Source organism: Chlorocebus sabaeus, chromosome 1, assembly GCF_047675955.1.
Source record: "Chlorocebus sabaeus isolate Y175 chromosome 1, mChlSab1.0.hap1, whole genome shotgun sequence".
Classification (NCBI taxonomy): domain Eukaryota; kingdom Metazoa; phylum Chordata; class Mammalia; order Primates; family Cercopithecidae; genus Chlorocebus; species Chlorocebus sabaeus.
In genome coordinates, this window is record NC_132904.1 from 92,888,624 (window position 1) to 92,910,981 (window position 22,358).

General features: G+C 41.9%; 1 protein-coding gene across 3 annotated transcripts in view; it reads right to left on the reverse strand.

Annotated features, from left to right (window-relative positions):
* Positions 1 to 21,724, reverse strand: part of MAML2 (mastermind like transcriptional coactivator 2) — a 368,014-nt gene extending 346,290 nt beyond the window's left edge. Inside the window, exons 1-2 of one of the 3 annotated variants that reach the window (XM_008020608.3) lie at positions 21,375 to 21,724; positions 19,849 to 20,485 (exon numbers count right to left, since the gene is read on the reverse strand). In XM_008020608.3, the coding sequence (XP_008018799.3) occupies positions 19,849 to 20,361 (513 nt within the window). In that variant the 5' untranslated portion in view covers positions 20,362 to 20,485; positions 21,375 to 21,724. Of the gene's footprint in view, positions 1 to 19,848 lie in introns of all 3 variants that reach the window. The other 2 variants (XM_038005291.2, XM_038005290.2) reach the window with 2 other exon arrangements.
* Positions 21,725 to 22,358: the final 634 nt, after the last annotated feature.

The following is a 22,358-nucleotide window of genomic DNA, read 5'->3' on the forward strand; positions in this document are numbered from 1 at the left end:
TGAGGGTCTGTTTTTTTTTTTTTTTTTTTTTTCCTTATAGCAACTTCTCGACAACTAAATTGCTTTTGGTAAATATGAGTAAAGAAAATAAGCTCTCAGTCACAGCACATGTTTACAACGAAGTTAAAGGCTCTTAAAAATAGGGTGTTTGATGGTCCACTGCCAAAATATGAACTCTAGCAGCCTGGAGTGCACCGCTAATAATAAGAGTCAGTGTTGCTATGAAAAGCCCGAGACAGAGCTCCAACTTAGCTTTAACCTTTTCACCAAGAAGTTCCCCACAATGACATGGAGACATAAATTTGGAGTTAGAGGTCAAGGTGAGAGGGAAGGAAACCTGAAAATGGTAAGAGGTCACTTAAAAATAAAGTAAAAAAATTGTTGGACTGGGCTCAAACCTGAACTGCAAAAGAGAATGAAAAGAGTTCAGCTGCTGTCTGAGGACTGATTGCCTTTTAGAAAAGAAGAAAATGGGCCTGGCGCGGTGGCTCACGCCTGTAATCTCAGCACTTAGAGAGGTCGAGGAGGGCGGATCACGAGGTCAGGAGATCGAGACCATCCTGGCTAACATGGTGAAACCCCGTCTCTACTAAAAATACAAAAAAATTAGCCGGGCGTAGTGTCAGGCACCCGTAATCCCAGCTCCTTGGGAGGCTGAGGCAGGAGGATGGTGTGAACCTGGGAGGTGGAGCTTGCAGTGAGCCGAGATTGCACCACTGCACACTCCAGCCTGGGTGACAGAGCAAGACTCCATCAAAAAAAAGAAAAAAAAAGAAAGAAAGAAAGAAAGAAAATGCCTAGATAGATAACAAAATAGATAACAAAAGTCCAAGGAAAAGGAACTATGTTAGGCATGAAGAAAGTTACATTCGCTTTTTCTTCAGGTTCCTGAAACTAGAATGAACACACACACAAAGAAAGGAAATGCTGGATGTCCCAGAGCTAGCTGTTGTGTAGAGTGGAGAATCACAGTGTGCCTAGTATTAGTGGAGTCTTCCCATCACCACAGGCCTAGGCTTCAGGTTCTTTGGCCCTTGGAACCCTTGGAGAATCTGACAAAACTGTGGAATGCATCAACACTGAAAATGCGTATATGCCATCGCACAAAGTTGTGTATCCAGTTTAGGGAACTCACAAACTCAAGAAGCTGGATCATTTATGTTCTAGCATGAAAAGAGGCTACTGATTTAAAAAAAAAAAAAAAAAAGGCACTCTCCAAGAGACCATGGAACTTATCTTATTCACCACTCCATTCCTAGTGCCTAGGGTGGGGCTGAGATACAATATCTCAAGATATATTTGCTAAAATGTTTTAAAAGGCAGCTTATAGAAAAATGTGATTCCTCAAAGAAGTGATCACACAAGTTTAGGGTATCCTTTTTTTTTTTTTTTAAAAAAAAAACACATCTGTACCTTTCTGTTGCTCTTTCTAGCCAAAGAGAATTTCCCTCAGAATATTCACCACAGTAATGGTATCTTTAGAATTTCCATGTAAGAAGTGCTTAGGAAGAACAATCTGGTTGCAGGTTGGGGAGGGAGTGAAGTTGAGTTTGTATCACCCTTTACAAAATGCTGGGAAAAAAAAAAAAAAAACCCATCTGCATGCTCAGAGACAAGAGGTTTTTGTGTCTTCAAGGAACTTATCTGTCTTCAAGGCACTTACAGTGATGTTAATTAACTTATTTAAACCCAAACTTATTCTATACATGGATTTGAGGCCCATTCACACTATAGTCTGGTCCTGATGCATTCCTTCATAGGGATGAACAATTCATCAGGAATCTCTACTGATGATGCTCCAGGTTTAGATTCCTGAACCCTGAAGAATCTATCCCAGAAACGGGTCAGCCATGCTGCCCTCCCTGTGCCTGCAGGTTAGACGTCGACAATGAACCACCACAGCTGCCTTTCCCACTGTGCATAGGTATGGCTTTAGAATCCTCCACACAGCCCTCCAGGTGGCTACCGAAAGCTACCCTGGAATGCCAGTCAAAACATGCGTCACTCATAGTCTACATGTTCAAGCACTTTCTACCTCTTAGAAAAGAGACGACTGGCAACAGTCTCAAAGAGTAATCTGCGGCCCCTAGGCATTCATTCTGAATTTCATATGCAGCTTAGATGACTAGTTAGTTCTAATCATCATTGACTTTCAAATGTCTTGTTGCACTTGCCTTCCAAATTCAGGCTTGGACCATGTGTGAGTTGAGTCTGATAATACCTATGTAATTATCTGCTCCTATATGAGGTGTGAAGTCATGATTAGAAACCTGGGCCCTGGCATCATCCTGCCGTATTCAAATTCTGACTCCACCACTTGTGGTTGCATGACCTGGGCAAGTTCCTTCACCTCATTCGTCAATTTCCTCACTTGCCAAATGGGAATAAGATAGTACCTATTTCATAGCGTAATTGCAAAGATATGTTAACATTCAGAAAACACGTAGAAGAGGGCCTGACATGATAAACACTTAATACATGAGATTTTTTTTTTTTTTTTTTAATGTGTTGAACCAAAAGGATGTCTTGAAGATCAGTATCTCACATTTGGCACACAATACATTCAGCCACAGAAATATAAAGAACTGTAGTCCTTTAAAAATTCATGCTTGCCACAGTGTAGTTCAACACACATTTATGGAATGCTTGTGTAATAGATGTCTGACACTATTGTAGGCCACAGAAATACAAAAGTAAATAAGGCACATCTTCACCTTGAAGCAAAATCTCATCAATTATGAGTCCCCACATTTTCTCCAGGTAATGAGAAAACATTCATCAGCTTAAACAACCTATTCCCTACTTGAATCTGAATGGATTCAAAATCACTTCTCAGCAAACAGCTTCAGGTCTCTCCCTAAAGTTCCATCTAAGATATTCATTCTGAAATAAGCAATGGTAAGGAGAAAAACTTAAGAGACCAATTTTGGTGGAAGAGAAGAGTCTGCTTCTTTAATTCAAGATCAAGTTTCTCTTCATAATGACCTTGTAACCCTCACTCCTCAGACTTGCTGGCTGACTAGACCCACAAGAAATACAGGTACCAAATTGTAAGCTTTCACACATTAAAAGGTTTTCTCATCTTGCCTTATATTCTTACAAATTATTGGATTTAAATAAGAAAAAACGTTTCAGTCTCTCTTATTCTAGACTTGGTGTGCCCTGGGTGTCTGACATCCTCATTCCATTCATGATTGCCATTCTTTCTAGGGGAGTCATTGCTTCAAATTATGTGTGGGTGTATGTCTGGGAGCTGAAGACATTCAACGTCCCCATCTAGTTGCAAATATCGTTATGCATTTGGGGTTTAGCTATTCAGCTTTGCCAGCTTTGTGCCTCCTGCATAGGTCCAGGACCCCCAAGGGTACACTGATGTTTACTAGTGGAGTTAGCACAGACAAGTTTGAGCCTCTCATACCTGTCTCTAAAACAAGGGTAATAATACTCCAGAGAAGAAACTGAAATGATGTTTAAACTGAAATAATGAAATAACACACTCCATAAACTGCAAATTTGCTATTCAAAAGTAAGATATTATTACCATTTCTCAACTTCTCTAAGTCTGTGTCACATTGGTAAACTACAGATAGCGCCATCTTTTTCACTGATAGAATAAGGTTTCTGTGAGGACTCGTACATATATTATTATTATGACTATTACAAATATGAGTTATCTTCCTTAGATTTATGCCTGTACCTCCTTGGGACACTGATCATTTTTTTTCCTGTTTCTATAAAGAGGAACAATATTCTCCTTCACAAATGGTACCTTTCAGCAGTTTCTCTTTAATTCTCAAACCTTGATGATTTCTAACAAAATGATCACAGTAGCTCCAAGGCACAGAAGATGCTGAAAAGACCACCTTCTTCCCTGGAAACATCAGAATCAACATTTCACACAGACTGGCCAAAGTAGCACACAGCCTGGGCCAGAAAGACCACTGTGCAGGCAGATGTCCAGGCTTGGAGCAGCCACAGGCATAGAAACCCCTCTTCTAGCTCTGTAGGTAGAAGTTTGTTTATGGTTATCACCTTCCACAGAGTTTGCCAGATTTGCTTTCTTTTAATTAACCCAAATCAATCTCCAGTCAGCCATATGAAGGAACAAAGAGCTGTGCATTATGTCACCAGTTAAATTTCTCTTTTTCCTTTGTTTGTTTACTCTCTGTCTACCTCGCCCCCCATTAAAATGTAAACTCCATCAAACAAGAACTCTCTCTGTGGCTCAAGGGCCCGGCACAAGACCCAACGTGTAGTAGGCACTCAACATCTGTAACCCTATTCCATCATCTTTTTCCTTGCACCAACATTTTCCTATTATGGGAGACTGGGCTTTAGAATTTAAACCTAGGAAGAATTTTAAGAGATAATCTATTCCATGTACTTTTCAAATGGTTGTAGTACTGGAACTCTGTTTTTGATCACACTAAAGCCTGTGTGTGTGTATTTATGTGTATGTGTGCATGTGTGTTTTAAATGCATAAACAAGAGGTTGAGACCTTGGAGTCCAATTGCATGACCCTCCTTCTTTCTTTTTTTGTCCCTTCCCTGAAAGTCTTAAAAACTATCTTGAGTTTAGGCAGTGGCTCAGGCCTGTAATCCCAGCACTTTGGGAGGCCGAGGCGGGTGGATCACGAGGACAGGAATTCGAGACCAGCCTGGCAAAAATGGTGAAACCCCATCTCTACTCAAAAAAATACAAAAAATTAGCCGGACGTGGTATGGTGGGCCCCTGTAATCCCAGCTACTCAGGAGGCTGCGGCAGGAGAATCGCTTGAAACCGGAAGGCAGAGGTTGCAGTGAGATCGCGCCATTGCACTCTGGGAAACAAGTGTGAAAGTCCGTCAAAAGAAAAAAAAAAAAACTATCTTGAGTTTAAAAGCCATTTATCTGTTCATTGACTTAACAAATATTTATTGTGAACACAAAATGTGCCAGGAACCACTAGGGCTTGGGATACTTGTGGTGAATAACACTGCCCAGGTTCTTGGTCTCATAGAGCTTACATTGAATGGAATGTAGGGAACAATGGGAAATGCACAAATAAAGAATCAAAATAATTCACATAGCGATAAAAATTACGAAGAAAACAAAAACTCTGTAATGGGATAACACGATGGGAGATTGAGCAAAAGAAGGAGATCAGTCATGTGTGTCTGCTCTAGTTAGGGTAGACAGGCAGGTCTCTCCAAGAGGTGATATTTGAGCTGAATCCTGTACGACAAGAATAATGCAAAATGCTAGGGAATCCAACCCGTATGGGTTGCTGATGGGGAAATAAAGAGGCAAAGGAGGGATGACTGGCCCCGAGGTCATCCTGTTAGTCAAAGCCTGGACCAGAATAGGGGTCTCCTGTCACTCCACACTTATCATTGTAATATAATGGAGTTTTACCTTAGTTTCTGTAATTGGCAGGTTCTTGTCTTCTGGCGCAAATTCCTTCAAAACTGATCTTCTTTCCCATATATTTTTATTTTGTTTATTTATTTATTTTTTGAGACAGAGTCTTGCTCTGCTGCCCCGGCTGGAGTGCAGTGGCGCAATCTCGGCTCACGGCAACCTCTGCCTCACGGACTCAAGTGATTCCTCTGCCTCAATAGGATTACAGGTACCTGCCACTATGCCCAGCAAATTGATTTTTTATTTTTTAGTAGAGACGGGGTTTCACCATGTTGGCTAGGCTGGTCTTAGAACTCCTGACCTCAAGTGATCTGCCTGCCTCAGCCTCCCAAAGTGCTTGGATGGCAGGCATGAGCAACTGTGCCCAATTCTTTTCCGTACTCTTCAATGTATTTCTTCAATTCTTATTTATCTAACAAGTCACTCATGTAACCAACTTCTGTTCATATATATTAAAAATAATCAGGCCAACACGGTGCCTCACACCTGTAATCCCAGCACTTTGGGAAGCCAAGGCAGGCAGATCACCTGAGGTCAGGAGTTCGAGACCAGCCTGGCCAATGTGGTGAAACTCCATCTCTATTAAAAATCCAAAAATTAGCCAGGTATGGTGGTGCACGCCTGTGGTCCCAGCTACTCAGGAGGCTGAGGCAGGAGAATTGCTTGAGTCCAGGAGGTAGAGGTTACAGTGAGCCAAGATCGCACCACTGCATTCCAGCCTAGGTGACAGAGTGATATTCCATCTCAGAAAAAAAAAATAATAACAATCAAAAACAAAGTGTGTGTGTGTGTGTGTGTGTGTGTGTGTGTGTAATGGGAGCTTAAAGTATATTTCCTAAGCAAAGGTAAGACCTCATCTATTGGGAAATAAAGGCAATTTGACTTTCTTTATTTTAATATTTTTGAAAAGAAAATCCATGTTGCATAACACCAAGATATTTTCACCTAAAGTTCCAGAAAAATCTTAACAGAAGAAATTCTAAGGTGTTTAGAGGTAACTGAAAAAAATGTCACTATCTTTAGGCTTCAACCTAACAATGAAGCTGAATGTGTCTACTCTTAGCTTGAATGAAATAAAATGGCAACCACAACCAAATGACCTTGTTCACTTTATGCTAGTAACATCTTCCTCTGTTGTTGAAAAAAAAAATGCTCGGGCTGGCTCAGAGCCTAAGATGTGATCCACAGACACCCCACGCCACCCCCCAAGATTGTACGAGTCATAAAGAAGTGACTGGAAGAGCTGTGCTCTAACTGAATCAAGAGATAGGGAGGCAGAGAGGGGACTGTGTTACCGTAAACATTCTTTAGATTTAATATCTGTTTGGGAAAATTTTTCTTTGTTGGTTTGCTCTTAGGAGCAGATCCCATGCATTTCTTTTTTCCAGTTCTATTAAATCCCTAAACAGAGCTGAGTTTTAAGGGCTTAGGGCTGCCCTTGGGAAATAGGTGATTATACTCTCTGCTTAGGGTTTTAGTGATAAGAAAAAAAGAGGCAGTGGATTGAATTCCCCTCCCCCAGGCCAATTTCTCAGTGACTCTCTTTTATAGTTCCCTGTTAAAGCAGAGAGGTATTTAAAAAATGAAGTGGTGACACATATAAAATCCCATCTATCAATCTGCACTTTTCAATTGCTATGTGTATATGAGAAAGAGATAGACAAACAGATGGAGAGACGGATGTATATAGCTGAAAGACTAGTCAATTCCTTAGTAGGAGGCTCTACAGAATATTTTCCTTCTTTTTTTTAATGTTTCATGTAATTATTTCACAAGGGGTAGTCGCTTGGGAAACTTTACCCTACAGAAATATTAGAAGTGTAATTGGGAGGATCTGGGGGGAAAAAAAATCAGTACTCCCCCTAAAAATAAATTTAATGAATCAAACTCTACTCTTATAAATGTATTTCTTAAACTGGAACCCTAAGTCTCTCAGAATATGGCCAGATATAGAGTGATTTGTTCATTACTTCTAGGAAGGGTATTCAACAATTAATATAGCTTGGCTCTCCCCCTTCCACCATGGCTGGACCTTGTCCCCCAGATATCTTCAGACCCTCCTCACTAGTACAAAACATTCCCAACTTTGTCACTGTTCCTTTCAATCCCTCCTCAATAAATATATGTAAGAAGAGACTGAAATTTGAGAAACAAAATCAAAATATCAGGGAACTATGCAAAGTGTGTCATAGCAAAAGAAGCCTTAGAAGTGATACAAGCCACATACCAAGTGCCACTTACTGTTTTTCCAAGAAGCAAAGTAAATATCAGAGAAGTTAAAGGACATGACTAAATTGCCCTACTAGGTAGTATCACAGCCAGCACTAGGACCTTCAATACCCAATCCCCTGACCAGTACTCTCAAACAGTATCGCTACTAATAAGTATAGTAAGTAGGTATAATATAGTATGACTATATCACTCCTTCTTTATTATTTGTTGTGAAGGCTAAGATGGAAAAAATGAGGCTGTTAGAGTAATTTCCTATCAAAAAGAGTGACAGAGTTTAGAAGCAGTGCTCTTCTAAGATGGGAATGTGCTTACTTTTCCCCGTCTGCTGTACCCGCTAACAAAGTCTTCTGTGACCTAGAAGATCGAATGCAATTACATTGCCCATATATATTTGCTATGCTGTTTGAGTCTCCCAAGGGCAGCATAACAGTACAAAGGGAGTGACATCTTTATGAGGTTAACCCTTTTCTATTTTAAGGGTAGACTACTGAAGGCAGATGTGTTCCATGGAGCGTAGCAAGAATGCTTGAAATTTGGTAGTTAGAAGGAATGACAGCATCATCCAGGAGGGAAAAAATTAATTGTTGTTTAGAGGAACAGTGATCTGAAGAAGCCTAGGAGAATGTTGATGCACATTAAGTGAATGTGAATTGACAAAGGGGGAACTTGTATGAATTATAATTCATTGAGAAGAGACAAAGAGAAAGCAGGGAAACTAATGTTTGTTAAGCTCTTCCATGTACCAGACAAAACTGTAGGCTCATTCATAAACTGTATTATCTCATCTAATCCCCACAACCTTTCGAGATAGCCACTATTATCCTGAAAAGCAGAGTTATGAGGCTCAGTGACGTTAAGTAACCAATCCAAGATAACACAGCTAATGAAACAGAATCATTTTCCATGCTAAAATTTTCCAGCTCTGATTCCGTTAAATTTTGCTACTTACAAACCACCCCAAAAGTTAGTGGCTTAAAACAATGATGTAATATTTCTCAAAATTCTGTGGATTGGCTGGGCAGTTCCTCTGCTGGTTTCACTTGGGCTCACTTGTGTGGCCACATTGAGCTGGAAGATTGACTGGGTCCAAGATGGCCTCACTCGTGTGTGGGTAGTTGGTGCTGATTAGAGTTGGGGCACCTTGGTTCTCTGCATGTGGATGCTTATCTCCCAATTAGCTAGACTGGCTTCCTTACATGTTGGTCTCAGGCCAGTGTTCCAAGAGGGCTTCATAAAGGCCATCCTCAGAAGTAGCACCTGTCATTTCTATCACATGTTATTGGATAATGCAAGTCACGAGGCCAATCGAGATGCAAGGGGGAAAATAGCATCCATTTTTTGATGCAAGGAGTGGCAAAGTTACATTACAAAGGGGCATGTAGGGTGGAAGGGATCATTATGATCATTTAAAAAGCAATCTACCAGCCAGGCATGGTGGCTGATACCTGGAATCCAGCACTTTGAGAGGCTGAGGTGGGCAGATCCTTTGAGCCCTGGAGTTTGAGACCAGCCTGGGCAACATGGCAAAACACTGTCTCAACAAAAAAATACTAAAATTAGCCAAGGGTGGTGGTGTGCACCTGCAGTCCCAGCTACTCAGGAGGCTGAAGGCGGGAGGATCGCTTGAGCCCAGGAGACAGAGGTTGCAGTAAGCAGAGATTGTGCAAACCGCACTCCAGCCTGGGTGACAGAGTGAGACCCTGTTTCAAAACAATAACAAACAAAAAAGACAATCTAACACAGGCTCTAAACTCCATGCTATTCCTACTACCAAAATATTAATAAAAATATCAAATTTCCCCTGTTCTTTTTATAGGTTTATTAAAAATCCTTAATCAAATGACTACTTTTTATAACCTGGAATAGATGTCAGGAAAACTTGGGTTCTAGTCCAAGATCTATTGCTATGGGTTCTTGGAGGCTTTCTCTTTAAAAAAAAAAAAAAAAAAACAAAAAAAAAAACAAAAAATGAGCTTTAAGGCCAGGCGCAGTGCCTCACGCCTGTAATCCCAGCACTTTCTGGAGGCCAAGGTGGGTGGATCACTTGAGGTCAGGAGTTCGAGACCAGTCTGGCCAACATGGTGAAACCCCATCTCTACTAAAAATACAAAAAAAAAAAAAAAAAAAAGAAAAGAAAAGAAAAGAAAAAAGAAAAAAATTAGCCGGGCATGATGGTGGGTACCTGTAATCCCAGCTATTTAGCAGGCTGAGGCAGGGGAATCATGAGAACCCAGGAGGCAGAGGTTGCAGTGAGCCAAGACTGAGCCACTGCACTCCAGCCTGGGCCAAAGAGTAAGACTCCATCTCAAAAAAAAAAAAGATTTGGCCAGGTATGGTGGCTCATACCTGTACTCCCAGCACTTTGGGAGGCCGAGGTGGGTGGATCACGAGGTCAGGAGATCGAGACCATCCTGACTAACACGGTGAAGCCCCGTCTCTACCGAAAATACAAAAAATTAGCAGGGCGTGGTGGTGGGCGCCCGTAGTCCCAGCTACTCGGGAGGCTGAGGCAGGAGAATGGCATGAACCCAGGAGGCGGAGCTTGCAGTGAGCCGAGATCATGCCACTGCACTCCAGCCTGGGCGACAGAGCGAGATTCCATCTCAAAATAAAAATTTAAAAAAAAAAAAAAAGCTTTAATTTCTTCATCTGTGAATAAAGGATTTGGTCTGTCTTTTAAGGGCTCATACAACTCTATAAATTGTAGAATAGTGTCCTATTTTTAGACTAATATGAACTGGCCCTCTAGGGGGATGGACAGGATAGAGATGAGAGAAGGCTAGAAATGAGATGGCTTCTGTTTTGCAACTCACTCTCTTTCGTTGCTCTGGGTGCAGAATTTGAGAGGTAAGGAGCAAACAGAACTCCTGCCCATATGTGGTTGTAATCTTACATGATCTGGCTGCTACTTGGTTTTCATTTATTATATGCTAAAGCAGCATGGGTCCTCCACCATTGTACCAAGGATTAAAGTACAAGTTGTCACTTTAAGGGCTTCTAGACCTGGTTAGACAAAACAATTCCCATGCAACACGCACTCACATTAGCTAAGCAGATCGGAGAGGTGAAAGGGCTCCTGAGCCAGTGTCTTCGTGAGGGAAATGCTTAGCTGGGAGCTCTCTCAGAAAGATATTGTTGCCTAGTCTTTGGAAGATCAGGTTCCCAAGGAGAAAACTAATGTTTAATTTAGCACAAAGACAGCTCAGAGTCACTCTCTGGGGGACTGAGCCTGCAAACAGATCCACATGCAAAGAATCTAAGGGAGAAAAGGAAACTCTCTTGGGTGCAGTGGCTCCAGGAACTTGGGCCCAAACTTTACTAAACGGTTGCCTCTGTCTGTTGTTTCTATCAGGAGGATAGCTCCTCTTTCCTGTTTACTCTCATGTCTGCACTTTGCACTTTAACACTTCCGCGAAACAACCAAATGGGATAATACACTAGCACATACTTTGTGCTGTCTGAAATTAAGTACTGCGGTGTGGCAATCAAATGTGCAAGCCTTAGCCGGTTTAGCAAGTAACAGAAACTTAGGTGAACAGAAACATCAACAACAACAAAAAACCCTCATTTCTCAGCGGCTTAGCCAGAGAATGTTTTTATTTTTACATAATTTAGACTCCAGAGACCTCCAGAAATGAGCATTTTACACATAAGTAAGACACAGTACAGTACATATTGTATTCAATTAAGCTACCTCTTTGCACCCTGGTTACCAGGACTCTAAGAGATTATACTGTGTATCCAACAGACTCCCGGTAAGTTATTAGAGGTTGTAGCAGACTTTTGCCTTAACTAAATTTTCTTAGAAACAGACATGTAATTAACTTTCTACTGAAATCTATGAGAGCTACCTGAGGAGAACTCTGTTGTACAATGAGGCATTTAAGGTGTTGGGCTTCATGTGGGTGAGAGTTATTAGAGGGCTGGATAAGAATCACAAATATAACTCAGCCACATTTCTGACAAAAGATAAATTTTAAAGCAAAAATGTTAATGATTCCATGTCAATGTATGAATCTGCCAGAATGACTCAGGAAGTAAGAACACTGTTAGAAACAAAACAACCCAACTACGTTTGACACTACATTTCCTAAGCATTATTACCATCAAGAAAGGGGAGGAATCTCAGGTTAAATCACGGGGAGTAAGCAAGAGAGAGAAAAAAAAAAAACAGATAAAAATTTTTGACTACATTCTCTGTTCTGAGTTTGGACAATAAATCCATCCTTGCCCAAATATAATCTACTAAAGAACAGACTATTTGTTTTCTAATCCTGTCACTTCATAGAAACATCATGCTTTCAATTAAGAATTATCATCACTAAAACTTGCTTTGAACCCTTGGCAACATCTTCCTCATGTTTTTTTTTTATGGGAAATCGCACTTGAGGAGGTACTGAGTAAAGAAGAGATTCTGAGGTGAGAGCCACATCAAGGCATGGAAATTTCAACATGCTCCTGCTTAGGGTTGGAAAGAGGGCAAATCTGTGTTGCCTACTCATCTGCAGATGCAGTAAGTTAGCAACTTTAGCAGGGATCTGGCTTTCAAAAGCATAAATTTAAATCTCCACAGTAGGGAGCTTCTAACCTTTTGTGCCTCTAGGACCAAATTCACTTAAGAATTATTCATTAATTTCAATTAACAATTCAATTAAATTGGTTTTTCTATTCAGTTCCAATGATTCAAAACTCTCAATAGATGGTTTAAATTTCTCATTTACCTACTAAGCCCACACTTCACACTTGCTGGGTGACTGAATGGAAACCCAGACTGAATTCTAGAAGTAAGGAGTCAAGTGGACATTCACTCTACTCAATTAGGAGTCCTAGAATCCTAGGATTGGAAGAGGTAGTACTTGGTCCCATTCTCAAGAAGGACACTATTTAACATTCTAGGGAGATGGAAATCTATCCCAGGTGATGTCTTCATATTCAACTATTGAGGGAACTGATAAATGATACTCTTCACTAACCATTTTAAGTAAACACTAAAAAGAAAAGCCATGCTCTTCCTCTAAACGTCTAAGTCATTACTGGAAACAGAATTCTGGGCTGGGAAACCTATGAATCTGATTCCGGTATGTTACTTCACACACTAATAGTAACAACTAGAATTTATTGAGCCTTTACGAGGTGCTAGGCAATTGCTTCATTTAATCAACAGCTCTAAGAAGTTAATTCTATTACTATCACTCCATTTCACAGTCGAGAAAACTAAGGCAAGGTAATTTAATTGACCTATCCAAGAAAACACAACTAAGTGGTAGAAGGATGATTTGAAATCTGGTCATCTCACCTCAGAGCTGAGTTAAGATCTCAGGCTCTTAACTGCTATGCTTCTTCGCCTCCTTATACAAGCCAACTGTAACAGTTCTATTTCTAACCCCACTCACCTTCCTTCTACACTGTAAATTCAAAGAGGGCAAAGGCTATACTGAAGTGTCCATCAATGTATTCCTGGCACAGTTCATGGCACAGAAGAGCTGTACAAAGATTATTTACTGAATTAATGAATATTTTCCCAAACTCTAAAAAGGACCCATGCATACAATCTTGATGTAAGAGTTTAAAACCTTTGCTAAAACATTAAGACCTTTGGAGAGCTATGGTATGTGTCAGTATTGTCATTTGCCCATTTTCATGTCCATTCCTTCAGTAATTTGGCTATGGTAGGGTCCAGCTTTCTAGTTGTCCTCAGCCTGTGGAGAATATGTGAACTTCACTCTTCATGTCCTCTAGAGGGAAGTGGGATAGCCTTTGCTCTTTTACCTCTGTTTCTCACAAATGTGTAGGCAAAGGTTGAAGCTGGTCAATAGCCCACTAACTACTGTCAGCATCCCAAGCATCATGCCATGAATCAGGGAAGAAGGAGATGTTGGTTTTTCTCCTTTGCCATCTTTCCTTAGGGTCCCTTACCTTTGCCTTGTAAACAAGAACCAAATGAGGGAAACTGGTATCCAACTGGACCTTAAGACAAGTAAAAAATTTGTAACACATCTATATTACAAGCAAAGAAATAAGTACATCTCAAAGACCATCTATAATAATGCTTTTCTCATGAATTTTTGTTCATGATTTTTTAAATAATGAGATCTTTTCCACATTATTATACAGGCAAACTCATTTGTTGGGAAGACTTATTTACACATCAAGAGAGTATATACACTTTTACCAACAGGGCAATTCTTGTTTGCACTGGAAGGCCAAGTGAACCTAACAAGCGAGGTATAGCTTGGTCTGCTTCTTTTACTTCCTCTTCTGCATCTAGCTAGTGTGCTTTAAAACTATCTCCTTTTAGTGTCAAAGGGCATGTCACACAATATATAACTCAACATGAATGGGAGAAGTGTGTAAATAGCAAGGCATTAAGCAGCTCAAGGGACTTGAGCTTGAAGATAGGTAGTGCAGAGCACTTAGGCAATGCACTATGAGAAGAGGCTGCTGGAGGGGAAATGTAATACTTGTCTTCAAGTATATGAAGGATTATTATTGCATCATAGCTGCTGATTCCTCGGAGCCGTCCTTGCTCTACCGTTTTCCAGGGCTTCTGATTTGCTCTTACCAGACCTCCAGGCCCTCCAGGATATGGATCAATCTCATTTATCTCCCTCAGTACTCACGTCCAGCCACACTCAGTCAAGCTCTGCTCTCTGTTCCCCAAACACTTAACTTACATGCCTGCACTCAGCAACCCCAATCCCACATTTCTGTATTTTCTCCCTCTTCTCAGGCCCTGCTGGTGACGCATGTTCTCATATAGCTATCCCTGGCCTATATTTGAATCTCTCTACTACCAACTACTAGTGGTACTCATGTTTTGAGCACCTACTATGTATCAGGCACTATGCTGACTGTTTTGCTAAATAACTTTAGCTGTTTTTTGCAGATGAAGATACTGATGCCAAGAAAATAACAAAAGTATTTTCTCATATTCATACAGCTAGTAGGTATAATACAGGGACCTGAATATGGGTCTAACTATAAAATCTATGCATTAAATTATTCCATTTACTCTAAGCTTCAGTTTCCTTATATGTAAAATGGGACAAATGTTGATTACTCACCTGTTTTTTGCAGGCATTACATAAAATAGGTAATTAAAAAGCCTTGCACATTTTAGGACTCAGTAAATATTTATTCCTCTCTTCCTCTGATTTTTCTGTATCAGTTTTGGTCCATTCTATCTGGTTAGTACTTTTCCTGTTACTTTATTGAAGTGGTCTTTCATTCTATTAGGCTGTAAGTAAGCAGGGACTATGTCTTTAGCTTATTTCTCCTTATCCTCCCAGGAAGCCTGCTGGAGTGTGACGGAAATTAGCATGAAAATGCAAAAGAAAAAATTTAGAATTGGTTTCACTAAACATTGCCCTGCCTATGAACATAAACATATATAAGGGTCTGGATTAAAGAAGAAGAAAGCGGTAGAATCCATTCAGAAAGACTTAGCTGCCATGCATAGCAGAACTGGGTGACTGTTTTCAGATTCCCTTTCAGGCCTTCTTAGATTAAATAACAGTGCTAAACACAAACACAAACAACAACAACAAAAAAACAAAAACAGCTAATTATGGCCACTCTCTTAGGCATATTTAATTGCTATGTCTAAGAATATCTGAAAGCCCATATTTAAACATATTGGTATTTAAAAATGTTTATAATACAGAAGCCGTAAGTGATTAAACATTAAGATTTAGAAACATTTGATGAACATCACCTACCAATATTATTTCAAAGAAAGCACACGCTTTCTATAAACAAACATTGACCTAAACAAACAAGATATCTTGGTTTATATAACAACATCACCTTGATGTCAAAGAAAGGTTTTTATCAATTTTTGGTAAAGTATTATACTAACTGTTTTCTCCACTTGAACCCTTTTGCCTTTGTGAGATCTTATAATTATATTTACTTGAAATAATGGTAGGAAGGTCCTAGATAGATAAGAATTCTCTTTTTTTTTTTTTTTTTTTTTTTAAACTTTGTTCTAGAAAACAACAAAAATAGGTCAGTTTTTAAGGAAATGATGGCTATATACATAAATAATATAAACACTCCTATCACTGTCCTGGGAGGACATTTATCACGTAGACAGCCATAGACACCCAGATCTGGCCTCCCACTTACAGCTCTCAACTTTTTAATTGTCAATTGGAAACTTGATTATTATCAGTTAAAAATAACCAGGGTACTCTGGCAATGATTTAACTTGTTTGACTTTCTTAAGCTAACAATTAACATTTTAGACTATTGTTGACAAAATATTTAACTTTCCCATGCAAGTGTGTAAACAACTTTTCTAATATTCCTTAGATGTTCTGGGGGACACACCTTTCCAAAGCTTCCCAGGTCTGTGCAGAGGCCTGTAAAGTAGATGCATTCAAAGACTCCAAAGACTTTCATAGCATTGCACTAGGATTTCCTGGGACTTTCAGGAACACTTAAGTGTACGGATATGTCAGTCTTATCTTGACAGTACAAAATTTGAAATGCCAATCCCTCTATTTACAATAAGAGCTATTTCATCATTTAAAACAGACAGCTGAAAGCTGAGTATACATTTAACCCCTAGAAAAACTGGTATTATCATTCATTGTTTAGAAGTTTATTACTAGTAATAAGTTTATTACAACTAACACTAGTATTGCATTTTGGCAGTGCTTAAGTTTTTCTAAAGCTTATTCAGAAAAACACACTCATTTGCTTCTCTCAACAAGTTGGGGCAGCATGATTGTCCTCTCTGTTCTACAGATGACTGCTAAGTGACTTGTCCTAGGTAACCCAGATGGTGATCCAGCAGGCACAAAACCAAGGGATGTAGGTTCCTTGTCTGATCTATTTTCTTTCCTCCACATGACATTAGAGAAAAGATAATCTCTGAAGCCAGAGATGACATGGAACCACTTATCTTCTCATCCTAGCAATACAATCTATGCAACTGAAAAAGAGCTTGTCTCAGGCAAAAGGGAAAGATTAATAATGTACCACAGAAGCTCTAAACCTTACTGTTCCATGGACCAGCAATTATTCAGTTTTACAGTTCATTCAAAGATTCAAACATACTTCACCAGAAAATGAGTTAGTGCCTAAAGTCTGCTCCAAGTGGTTAGAAATGCAGATATGCTCAAAGTCCTATAATCCGGGCCCTCTGAAAGGCCCTGTTCCTGTAGTCACTGCAGCACTGGGGCTTCCCCTGAACTTGTACTTGAGCTAAATGAAGAAATTGGCTGAGTAAGGGCTGTAGAATTAGGCTCTCAATGTGGACAGAATTAGAACTGGCTTGGAGGTTATTCTTGCATTGTTTTTGAAACTTAAGGCTATTGAAAGGATTCAGACATTATATATTCCTTGCTGTATAACACCCATGAAAGTCAACATTATCCCACCAAACAGAAGTTGTCCTTTCACCTTCATTCAACAAATATTACCCACTGTCTTCAAGGCATTGTACTAGAAAGTATGCAGGATACAAAGCTTTCATCTGAGGACACAGCACATATTTGATTTTAGATGATCAATATTCTCTCCCTTTCTCCAAAAGACATTTATGACCACTTATGGCATACAAATTAACTCTTAAAGTTACACATTCAACACACCCAAGCCACATAAATCCGGTTATGGACACAGTAGCAATAAAATTAAGAAAAAATTCTGACACCCTGAACAAAGGCCCTTTTAAAATTAATAGCATATTTGAAAATAAGAGGAGCCTGAGTAAAGTAAGACTTGCCGATGTAATGGGCTTGGTGAATCACTTCCAAATGCCCAGGCCTCCCTTTGGACACAATGTTATCAGGATAATACAGCACTTGCATCACCATCTCTGAGTACCGTGCTGAGTAACAACGGGCCAAATTTAGAAGCTAAAATGGAGAGGGAATTTCCAAAAACCCGTGCAATGCCACATATTTTCAATGAAAAGCAACTACTAGAAATATACTATCTATCCCTTGCCCTCCTAACTTACACTGTGCCTCTCTGCATTATCACTACACCTGGAAATGGAGCTCCTCTAAGGGAATGTCTCAGGAGATGGCTGGTGGTTAGAAGAGAGAAAGAGTCCCTCCTAGGACAGGGGTAGCACAGCAGCCAGCTCTGGCTTCTGCAGCAGTAAGCTTTCAGTCGGGAAGGGCCAGACACTGCTCCCTTACTTCCCTCCCAGCATGGGTATTGCTACTGTAAAGTTACAATGACCACTAAAGTTGGTTTCATTTCCCATCATGAAACACCCTAGAAAAAAAAGGCTGCCTTAGCTTACTTCCAAGTTGGACAAAAGCAGAAGCTCAAAGAACAAGGCCAGAGGCAAACATGCCACCTTTCCTTCAGAGGCTGGGCTGTGAAGGCCACAAGGGAAGCCCACTCTGGCTCTTCACGGCCCCCTCCGGTCTTGGCACCCAGGCCAGAGATCAGTCTTCTCCACTCAGGGTTGGGCTGGGTGCCTCACTCGCGGTTCCATCCCCAGAAACACTTACCAGGAGACTGTGAAGCACACAAAGCCGCATTATTGGGAGACTTGCAGACAGATTATAAATTTACTGGGGACAATCAAGGCATTTAGATACTTTTGGCTGCAGATGCTGGTGACACACACATACATACAAACCTCATTCTTCTCTCCATTTGAGCAATTCTTTACCCCCCTCCTTTACCCTTACATCTTTTTTTCACAAAACAACCTCCCACTGCTTTCCTAGGGAATTCCAGGGAGAAGTGGGAATAGAGCAGGTGGTAGAAAAGGATATTAGGCTTTGAAGCTTTAATATAACCCCACAAGCTAATGCTATTTAAATGTAAAACTGTAAACCCTGTGCAATTTAACTGTTGGTAGTTGTTTTTCATCTGGAGCTCATGTCAAGGAGTCCCATTTCTAGGTAGCCCCAGTAAATGTGTTCATGGTTGGGGAGAAAAGCATCATTCTACTCCCCAGAGGTTCCCAGAGCCTTCATCACCACGGACCCAGGCCAGGGATTAAGGGAAGCCAGAAAGAGCCATCCTGAGCGCCTGGCCAGAGGATGTCCTCTCCCGAGAGCTCAATATCAGGCTCCTTTGGAGGAGCAGTTAGACACAATAGCACCATCTCCTTTGGGCTTTTTGAGTACTTTGGGGCTTGCATGGCCATTTCCTGTTGCTTTTGCTAGGGCTGACCTGGGTAAACTGGAGCAGGCATAGAATCCAGAAGCCCCATGGAGCTCCAAAAGGGAGGAAACCGGCAGGGCCACAGGGCAGGGTTCCACCTTCCACGAGAGCCCACTGGCCCAGCAGCTTCGGGGGAAGCCTGCAAACAGCAGGCAGTCACCTGACCAGGACTGGCACTGAGAATCAATGGTCTAAGGGATACTGCTCTGGGATGGGGTGTGTCTGCGCCTCTGGGGAAGAACTTCCAGCCAGAAACTTAATCAGAACTTTTGGGTTTGATATCCTGTCACCAGGAGTGGCTGAAGACAGGTATTTCCTAGGATGATGATCTGTGTAAATAGCTGCTTCGTGCCTGTCCACTTAATGAATGCTGGAAGTGAGTGTTACTGAATTGGGCTGGAGTACTTGGGAAAAGAATTGAGATGTCGCTCAGGGGTGAGGGAGTCTAGAGGGCATCAGAGAGTAGGCCTCTTAAGAAACAGTGCCTCCCTAGTTTCTCTTTGGGATATTTTCCGCAAATTTTGTTTTTGACTGAGGGCACATTCGGGGAATTTGCTCTTTGTTACAGCTTACCATTTATGTTCTCTTAAGTGAAGAAGAAGGGGTCACTTCAAAAGGGAGAGGGGAAATGGGGCAAGGAGAAAAAGGCTTTGATAAAGGCCAGCTGGGCTGATAAAGGCTTTGGGGCTGAAAAATGACTTGGGGGCCTAATCAGGGTTGGCTGGCCAAAGCTGGAGGATCCATGAGATAGAACCTTCCTCAGTGGCTCAGATGTTGCCAGCTGGTAGCCTCTTCTTTTACAAGCTGTGGACCCCAGAGAGCCTCTGGAAAACTTGGGCATCTAATCAGTTAAGGAATAGCCTATAAGTGAAGGAAAACTCAGGGGTGAGCACCAACAGAACATGATGAGTAGGCGCATGAAACCACCCAAACAACACACCCAATGGCCTTTGAGGTAGTCAGGTGACATCTTGGCCTTCTTCACTGCCATCCACTCTACCTTAGGCCAAAGCAACCTCTACCCTCACAAAAGGCCACAGGACCACAGCCAGAACCATGAGAAAGCCAGGTGCTTACCGCAATCAGGGCTGAGTTCCTCTGGTCCCCTGGGGTTGAAGCAGGTGGCTGCTGCTCTCCGTTTATCCCACCACTGCCACCATTATTGCTACTGTTCAGCAGGTGCTGCTGGTGGTGATGGTGATAGTCTGGTGGGGGCGGTGGGGCTGCTGTTGCTGCTGCTTGGGAGGCCGCAGGAGGGGCAGCAGGGGGCGGTGGAGGGGCTGTAGTGGTGGCAGCAGTGGCGGTGGCCTTGGTGTGTTTGCCAGCCTTCCTTGCCCCCTGGCCATGCTGTACAAGGCTCAGGAGTTGCAAGGTGCTCTCTCTTTCCCGGTCTGAGCTCTCGGCCCTACCTCGTTCATAGCGTCCTTCACAGCTCAGGTGGTGTTGGCGGCAGACAGCGATCCGAGCCCGGAGGCGCTCCACGATAGCACTGTGCACTCTCGGGGTGACTGAGCCCCCTCCAAGGAGCCCCGCCCCAGAGGCCCCCCCTAGCCCTCCTGCGGGGGCCTGCGGGGGCGCTGTGTCCCCCATCTTACTGGACACAATGATTGCTGCCTCTGGGATGGTGAGGTGGAAAGAGGCTACTGCTGGCTATTGCAGGCAAGTCTGTTTTTGACAATGTGAGCTCAGTGTTCAGGGCCACATGAATAGAGGTCTTCAGAGGTTGTGGGGGAGCCGTGGAGAAGGTGTGGGGGAGGGGAGTTAGTAAAAAGAGGGTGGGGAGAAAGAATAGAAATCAATTGGGGGGAGGATAAGTTGGAAACAAACCCTGATTAACTTACTCTAATTGCATTTGACAGCTCTGGAGAAGTTGGACAGAGTTGGTGGATTTTTTTTCCCCCACCAAGCTGATAAGAGCCACTAGGTACTTCGTAAACACACAATCTGGGGGTTAGATCAAGAATTCAGGGATTGTCCAGCAAGAGACAGAAACACACAGCAAAAGGAATTGAGAGAGGTATTAATAGAGAGGACTCCCCCTCACCTAGTTGTTTCCGACAATTCTTTATGGGGATGTTTCTGCAGAGAAACACATTTCTACCATGTCTATGTAACCGGCAGCCTTGACTTTTCCTCAGGTTAAATAAAAAACCAAAACAAAACAAAACAGTGCTGTTTCAGAAGATGTTTAAGTCACTGTTCAAAATGTGCAAAAATCAAGGGAGACTGTCTTTTGGCTTTTAATTTTTCCTCCCTTTCCTTTCGCTCCGGTGTTTTCTCCTCTTTGGGGATACTGTAGGATGTTGTCTTCTCCCAAAAGAGGGAGACAGCTTTTCAACTGTTAACAATGTCAGTAATTGGACTTTTGGACCATGCTTTTTTCTTCAGCTAATCCAATCACCGGTAAAATCCTCACTCCCTCTAAGGTTTCCTAGCCTTAAATGAAAAGCAATCTTAAGTCGCTAGCCACTGAGAGAGATCCTTCAATACATTTTTTTCTTTCCCGCTTACGTTTCTATTCCTCACCCCCGGCTCTATTCTAATACAGTATCAAGAGAGACAAACTCTTCCGAGAGTAATTTACAAACGATGGTCAAACTTACAAACTTCCAGCAAATTGCACCGAGTCATGTCCAGCCACTTTTCTGTCCACTTTTGTACATTCCATCCCCGGCCAGTGGATCTGAGGGTCTGGACTCGCAATAAGCAATGTGGTTCTATCTCCTGTATTCGCTCCGCTTTATGGATTTAAAAAAAAAAAAAAAAAAAAAAAAAAGTAGCTTGTATTTTCCTTTCTCTTTCTCGTCTGTTGTTAGCCGCTTTGCTGACACTGGCTCCCGCCCGGAGTCACGGCGATACACAGGCTTTCATTGTGCTCCGATAGGAGAGGGAGAGAAAGAGAGAGAGTGAGACAGAGAGGGAGAAAGAGAGAGCCAGCAAGCTGCAGATGGGGGTGGGGGGGGGCGGGGAGAGGGCGGGAGAGCTCGTTCGAGGCTCCCTGGTGGAAGGCTGGTGCCACTGCGCGAGTGAGTAATCGCAGCCAGGCACCGGGGAAAGGGGAACGCAGAGGGCCTCCCAGTGGCTGAAGAGGTAAATCCCAAGGCCTGCGCATCTCAGCTGCCCTCGCTCAGCTCAGTCTCAGACTCCGTTAAGTGGGGAAGGCTGGGGAAATTCCCCAGCCTCTACACAACCATTTCACCAGCTCTAAATGTTTAAGAAATTCCGGGCCAGGAATGTGTTTTCCCTTTCAGCCCTACATTACGCCCTCCTGAGGATATAATTTTCATTTTTCAATATATTGTAAATGACACCACTGAGCAACCTAGCACGAGCTGTGTGAGCACCGAGGAAATGTTCGTTAATAGAATAAGGAAGATATGAATGTGTGTGTTGATGGCGGAAGGGATTGCGAGTGGAGAGGAGAGGTAATCACTTTGTTAGCTCCTAAAGGGCAGGCAGGTGTAGCGTTTGTCTACCTGCCTGCCCATTTGTGTGTCTCTGGATAAGTGAGTCTGGGTGGTCACAGGCAAATCAATTGGAATAAATAAGATATTTTATGAGAATGATACCATTAGCGATACCAGTTC